Below are 7,834 nucleotides of genomic sequence, written 5' to 3' on the forward strand. Positions count from 1 at the left end.
GTGGTTTGGCCAACCGAACCTATTTACATTTGTAGTTCTTTTGGTTCATAATTCATCTCACGTGATTGGTTTGACAAAATACAAAAGTATCACGCTCATCAAATAATAGATAAGTACCATTCCATTTGTTAATCATTCTGCTTGATTACGACGCGGCGAAATTTCATTTGAGTAAAAACATACATCAAAGATTTGGTAAAATCTAGAAGTTGATTAACTAGAACAAAATCTTTAAAATGGAACAAAACCCTACACCAGATTGCTTTCCCTTTCTTTTTTCTTAGTCCTGTCTCTTTCTTATAAAGCTATGCCCTTTTTTAAAAATTTCTTTTGATTTTATTATCTTAAAATGATTAGTTCAATTATGATTTTAAATTACTGCCGCTAATCAAGTTGATTATTTGCTTATTACAAAAGTGGAGAAGAAAAATCTTCATACTCGATGATGACAGTAAATTCAATACCATTTCAACTTTGCTTTTAGGAGCAAAAGAAAAAAACTTTGGGCACAAATGTATTCAACTAAAATTGCAACTTTTGCTTAGATATTGAGCAAAAAGTCACACAACTAACCAACCAGCCAAACACAGCAAATTATTCCAAAGATTAGAGACCAAGAACATAATCCATTCCTTTCTGATTACTCCAATATGGAAAATGGGGATGATGAAAAGAAAAAGACACAAAAACACTATCGGGCTTTTCTATAGTATAATGGGCCTGAAATAAGCACACGTAAACAGATAAATATAATCTAGTTCAAGAAGAGATTTTGTCCCACATCGGATATTCAACTTATTTTGTGTTTCTTTATTTATCAGAAGAAACGAATAATGTACCGTCGAGCTAAGTAACGAGAGCTTGTGGCCCGAGTGGGGACAATAATATGGTGGAACACTGGTTCGAGTCATCGCGTCGGGTCTGGTGTTGGCAAGTTTCTGAGCTGCCCAGTCCAAGCTGTGAGTAATCCGTGTGGGTCGAGCGAAGGCTTGGCTCAGGCGGGTTCTAAAGTCGGAGGGCAATGCGTGAGGCTGGTTTCACAGAGCAGCGACTACTTCCCGCTTACAGCAGTGGACGGATCACAGCTCGGCGTCGCCTAGATCCACTATGGCCCGCGGGTTCGATCACGGCTGAACCACCATTCTTTTTTCCTCTTCTTTTACAGAATAAACCAACTTGTTCGTCTCGGTGGTTTTGGTGTGAAGTAGCGCAAGAAAGAGAGACCAGCTAAAAAAAACACATCGGCTCGTTTTGAACATAAGTTACAGTCATCGAGATATTGCTGCAAATATATATTTCAGGCTACAAACAAACACTGGTTTAAAGATTGTTTTCTCAAAGTAAAATTCGGATTTATCATCATTGTTGTAGTGATTTTATTGTTATCTCAAATCTCAATCAAAGAACGCAATTTAGCTTTGACACAAAACAAAAAGAACAGATACAAGAAAGTGTCTCTCTTTTTATGCCTTGTGGTTTTTAGCCATCTCCTCCACGTCCAATTCTACGGCCAGGATTGGAGAATCGTGTCCCATTGCAGTGTGACTGATCAAAAGAGTTTTAGAATAAGCAAAAAGTAAGCTCATTAAAATGCTAATTAAGAGACAAGGATGACTTTTTTCCTAACCTGTTTCTAACGGGACCGTGATCAACGGCTGTTCTCAAACAATATATAGCTCTTCCAACAATGTCTGCTGTTGAAACAGGACCAAATGTTCGACTATCATATGCTTCCTGTTAAAAAGATAGACAAGTACATAGTCATCAGAGAGAGACTATTGTTGAGTTATGCTTAAGATCATTCAGTGATGTATGTATATACCTTAGCTTTGAGGTCCTGGTTTTCAGCTGTTACCCAACACTGATCCTTTCCGAGAACGAAAGGCTCCTCTTTTTCAGCACCTGATACCATTTCAAATCCTTCTACAGCTGCTAATCTTCTTACAAGGTACTTATCTGAATCGTTTGGGTCCTTTAAGACGACAGCATCTCCAATGAATACAAACCTTTAATCATTGAATTCAAATGGGTTTCACAAATCATATGAAGAGCACACAAATTGCAAAGCAAGTCTATGTCAAATTAAGTGTGTCTATACTAAAGGATATGAGATAAACCACACTAAGATTCTGGTGTAACAGAAACGTCCATTGAAACACTAAAGATCAGATATTGAACAAAAGAAGAAAGGTGAAACGCTTAAAAGAGAAATGAAACAGCATACCTGGTATTAGCAATAGGTATCTTACGGATAAGAAGTGTGTTTTCCTTTGCGGTCATGGTTGGTGACATTTCTGGTACTTTATCCGAGTGTAAGTATGTTATCTTTCCATAGAATAGGTTCTTGCAGACTATTTGAATGAGTTCCCGGTCACTCAGCTTTTGTCTCCTATGACTCTGTCAAAAATTGAGTTTTCACATCACAAACCACAAGTTCCCACAAACAAAGCTCTTACAAAACAGCTATCAACAACATAAGAATGATCATGAGATAAGAGTGATACTTTGAGACATTGGAGTCAAGGACTAATGTTTGTTTCTGATCATGAGATCAGAGTAAAGATTGTGAGCATTTGGTAACTAACTGTGAGTTCGATCCATATGAATTTAGTTCTATAGAAAGCATTTCAAGAATTAAACAGCTACCAACATAATAAAGTAAGCTCCTTCTCAACATCAAAGTTTTAAACTTTATTCATCATAAAATCAGAAAGCTTTTCAATTGATTCGAATGCAGAGTTCAAAGAAAGACAAAATTCCCCTAAGTCTTAAGAGCATTTTAATCGTTTCCCATAAACCAATTCCCAGGTTACAAAGAATCAGAGACTGAATCTAATTAAGAGATAACTCAAACCTTGAGACTGAGCGTGAGGGAGTACTCAAGCTTGTGAGCCATGTATCGAAACCAAGTCGAGATTGAGGCCATGACTGCAACGGAACGGACTGAGAGAGAGTTTTCGTTTCCAATAGAAATGCTAACGGATTTGACGATGGCTTCTCCGCCGCCGCGTCGGTCTTCTCCGCCTCGTTACCGCCGTGGTCGATAGAAAAACAGAACAGCAGCAACAACAACAACAACAACAACCCTATGGGTTTGGTTTGGTTTGGTTTTGATAAATCTTTATGGTGGGATGCGTTGAAACGAAATCAGAAGCAGAACATTAATTTCAGAAGAAATAATTATTTACAAAGTGAACCTTACTTTTATGATCTATTCACGATATGCACCTTGTACTGTGGTATTTTAGTGATTAGCCCATACCTATTGAGACGGTCCGTTAATAAACAGGACCCCATAGTGCTCTGCTACAATAAACAGGACAAACCTTAACCAAAATTGGTTTTCCTTTTTTTGGATAACAAGGCAAAATATAGTCCAACCCTTCATAAATTAAGTAGGATACTATTGTCGGTGCAACGTTCATGAATTATGGTGATGATCCTCAAAATCATAATGATAGTCTGTAAACTAGTTATATAGATGTAATTGTGTACATCGTAATACTTTTTGTTATGTTTTTAGTCATTCATATTAGAGAGGGTCATGGTATCCATCTCGAATATGGAAAAAGGAAAGATATTACCTAAACAAAACATAATCAAATAATCACTAGGAATTATCAAATTAATCTTCAAATCCCAAAAGGGATAGGATTATCTTAACCGACCCCTGGGCTCTATATAAGAAACATGTAGACCCCTTCTCAACTTGTCACCAAACAAATTCATTACTTTCATTAATCATCTCTCTCAGACTTGTTTCTCTCATTCCCAAGTTAAGAACCAAAAACATGTTCATGGCTTTGACTAAGAAGAACGTGATTTTTACCTTTTTGTTGATTCTTGCAACTCTTTTTGGAGTTGCCATTGGAGGAACAACCGTTCACAAGGTCGGAGACTCGAAGGGATGGACGATGATAGATGTTGATTACGAGGCTTGGGCTTCATCAAGAACTTTTCAAGTCGGAGACTCTTTGGTCTTCTCATACAACACAATTTTCACGACGTCACTGAAGTCACTCACAATGATTTTCAGCTGTGTGAATCGTCTAAACCACTTGTGACATACAATACTGGGTCCGACTCAATCATTCTAACCAAACCGGGAGTCCAACAGTTCATATGCGGAGTTCCTGGTCACTGCAAGTCGGGGCAGAAGCTTCAAATCCATGTCTTGCCAGCCTCGTTGGGCCACGTCGCTGCTCCGGTTCCTGGACCTGTCCGATCACCAAGCTCTTCCTCGTCTCCTTCACCAGCCAACGCTCCACAGTATCAGCATCAGATGGCTCCATCACCTCTTCAAAGCGGTGCCTCAAAGTCTGCTTCTTGGATCGGCTTCAGCTTGTTGGGATTAATCTTAGCATTCTAGTCTTGTCTTTTATTATTACACTTTTTAATTTCTTTTTGTAATAGCGAGTGAAGGTTCGTTGTTAAACACTGAAACAACATATTCCTTTTTCTTTTTTTTCTTCTTTGCATTACTTTATTTAATTAGGTTTTGCTATCTTGTAATTAGAATTTAACTTATTCATTAATTCAAATCTTATTTTTCTAAAATAATTTAGTATATCACCACCAATCATCAAATGAAGTGACCTCTTTTTTAATACTCCATCCGGTTCAAAATATAAGAATTTTAAACAAAAGCATGTAGATTAAGAAACATCTACTTTAAAAAAGTTCAACTAATCATAAACAAAACTGCATAATACAAAATATTAAACTAATCTAAAAATTGCATAGAAAAGTATTAAACTAATCTAAAAATTGCATAGAAAAGTAGATTATTAAACTAATCTAAAAATTGAAATTAAATGAAATTATATATCGGTGTGGATTTACAAAAGAGTAGTGAAAGTTTAGATTTTATATTCAAACGAAATTATATATCAGTTTGGATTAAACAATGATTAAGGTTTAGATTTTACAATTAAACAAAATTATATGTCGGTTTGGGTTTACAAAATAGTGGTTAGGATTTAGAGTTTAGATTTTACAATTAAACAAAATTATATATTGGTTTGGGTTATAAAAGAGGGGTTAGGGTTTAGGTTTTAAATTTTACAATTAAATAAAATTATATGTCCGTTTGGGTTTATAAAAGAGTGGTTAGAGTTTAAGGTTTACATTTTACAATGAAATAAAATTGTCTTTCAATTTAGGTTTATAAAAGAGTGGTTAGGATTTAAATTACACGATTAAACAAAATTATACGTCAGTTTAGGTTTATAAAAAATGGTTAGTGCTTAGATGTTATAATTAAAAACTCTGATATAATGTTAAAATTTAAAATTGATTTATCTAGAGAATTTATTTTCTTAACTAAAAATTTATTTCTTAACTAAGAAAGGGTGAATAAGAGAGGTTCATTGCTAGAGATGAAACAAAGAATTGTTCTTCAAAATAATAATGATAGTCTTTATATAAGAAAATTAGTTATATAGATTTTGTATATCGTAGTTCTTTTTGTTATGTTTTTGGTCATTCATTTCTTTATTTTATTTATAATACTTTTGTTAATAATATCAATCCTTTTATCTTTAATTTTGAACACATTTCTTGTTAAAAACAAAACTGTTGGAAAAATAGGAAATTCATATTACAAACGGTCGTGGTATACTGGTATCCATCTCGAATATGGAAAGAAAGAAAGATATTACCTAAACAAAACATAATCAAATAATCACTAGGAATTATCAAATTAATCTTCAAATCCCAAAAGGGATAGGATTATCTTAACCGACCCCTGGGCTCTATATAAAATACATGTAGACCCCTTGTCAACTTGTCACCAAACAAATTCATTACTTTCATTAATCATCTCCCTCACACTTGTTTCTCTCATTCCCAAGTTAAGAAACCAAAAACATGATCATGGCTTTGACTAAGAAGAACATGATATTTACTTCTTTGTTGATTCTTGCAACTCTTTTTGGAGTTGTCATTGGAGGAACCGTTCACAAGGTCGGAGACTCGAAGGGATGGACGATGATAGATGTTGATTACGAGGCTTGGGCTTCATCAAAAACTTTTCAAGTCGGAGACTCTTTGGTTTTCTCATACAACAACAATTTCCACGACGTCACTGAAGTCACTTACAATGATTTTCAGCAGTGTGACTCGTCTAACCCGCTGACAAATTACCATACCGGAGCTGATACCATCATTCTAACCAAACCGGGACTCCAACAATTCATATGCGGGGTTCCTAGTCACTGCATGTTGGGACAGAAGCTTCAAATCCATGTCTTGCCGGCCTCCTTGGGTCCCGTGGCTGCTCCAGTTACTGGACCAGTCCGATCACCAAGCTCTTCCTCGTCTCTTTCACCATCTCCGTTAGCTGATTCACCGGTCAATATATAATGCTCCACAGTATCAGATGGGACCATCACCAGCTAGCTCCACATAACGCAGCTTCAGCCTCTAATATTGTTTGGATCGGATCCAACTTGCTTCCTATTCTTTTCTTTATTCTTTATTGTTTGATAGATTCATACACGTTTTGATTGAGTTGTAGTTATTTTCCTTCTCTAGTGGATTTGTTTATTCTTTTGGTTGTACTTCTTACGTTTTGATTGAGTTGTAGGTTTTTGTTCTTCTCTAGTGTTTTTGTTTACTCCAACACAACTAATGGAATATCTTTCTTTTTCTTCTTAATTTCTTATATTTTAGCAGCCGAAAAATTAGCCTGTTGAATTGGAAATTTAATTAAACGACAATCTTCATCAATATCACACAAAAACAAAATAATTCTCCATTTTTGCAATAATTACTAAAATTTTTTTTAGGTAAATCAAATAGATACCACATAAGCATTAAAAAGATAAAAACATATACTCCATAGACGAATCATATTAACTTATTACCACACAAAAAAACGAATCATATTAACTCATATATTCCTACACACCAAAATATTTTTTAATCTTTTTTTATAATGTTAGCTATACAAATAAATAAGTTAAAAACAGAGTGCATATGATTCATATATTACCGTGCTTATAATTTTAATCTTTTTTTTAATACTGTATTTTAAAATTTGTTGTAGTATTGTTTTATTTAATTTATATTTTCATCTTTGAATTATTTGAGATTCATATATTACCATGCTTATAATTTTCTACTGTTTCTCTAATTATGTCAAAATAATTTTCTTCTAATTTCTCAACCTTGATTGGTTGGTCAAAAACTTTTTTTTTTGCAAATATAACTTTTACTATTATTCATTCAATCCTAAAGAAAGATAACGAGTAGAAGCTCATCAACCTAATAGATGTATAAAATAGGCTAATCAAACACAAACCTAAAACAAACATAAATAGATAGATTGGAAAAAGAAATCGTTGTTGATAGATCCATCGGAGCTCAAAGACTGTGACACTCTGGTTTGCGAAAATGTTTAAAAGAATTGATTTGACCACATATGTCACCAAAATGCACTTATTTTTCGGTCAAGGGTCCTGCGAGAACTTCATGATGGGTGACCTTCCTGGAAGTGATTGTCTTAACTGTGCGAGTGAGGACAAAACACATAAAAAGATCTTTTGTTGGTTTGTAGGGTCGGTAAACAAGTTTTTAAAGCCTCCCAGACATAACAAACCGGCCAACGAATATGGATGGGTCAATGGACCGGGAATAGATGTAGGGCCCACTTAGAAAGGTGGGTCCATGGACTGAGAGTGGATATGGGCTCACTAAGCAAGGTGGCGGTTGAGGCGTTACAGAGATAGAGGCGACATCATGGTGTGTCAAAGACCTTTCTATGAATACATTGCAAAATTTAGCATTAGTTACTATCAAAAGATTTTGTGAAGTTAGAAAAAGATTTTTACTT

At 34.9% G+C, this 7,834-nt stretch overlaps 1 protein-coding gene and 2 pseudogenes across 1 annotated transcript; 2 read left to right on the forward strand and 1 right to left on the reverse strand.

The window, feature by feature from the left end:
* On the reverse strand, positions 1,269 to 3,126 carry LOC104786506. The gene is made up of 5 exons (XM_010511931.2): positions 2,855 to 3,126; positions 2,225 to 2,397; positions 1,823 to 2,006; positions 1,628 to 1,734; positions 1,269 to 1,545 (listed from the first exon to the last, which is right to left on the reverse strand). The coding sequence occupies exons 1-5, from the start codon at positions 2,924 to 2,926 to the stop codon at positions 1,464 to 1,466; spliced, it is 618 nt and encodes a 205-aa protein (XP_010510233.1). The 5' UTR covers positions 2,927 to 3,126; the 3' UTR covers positions 1,269 to 1,463.
* LOC104786508 lies at positions 3,798 to 4,397 on the forward strand (annotated as a pseudogene).
* Positions 5,875 to 6,438, forward strand: LOC104789123 (annotated as a pseudogene).

This window comes from Camelina sativa, chromosome 5 (assembly GCF_000633955.1).
Source record: "Camelina sativa cultivar DH55 chromosome 5, Cs, whole genome shotgun sequence".
NCBI classification, from domain to species: domain Eukaryota; kingdom Viridiplantae; phylum Streptophyta; class Magnoliopsida; order Brassicales; family Brassicaceae; genus Camelina; species Camelina sativa.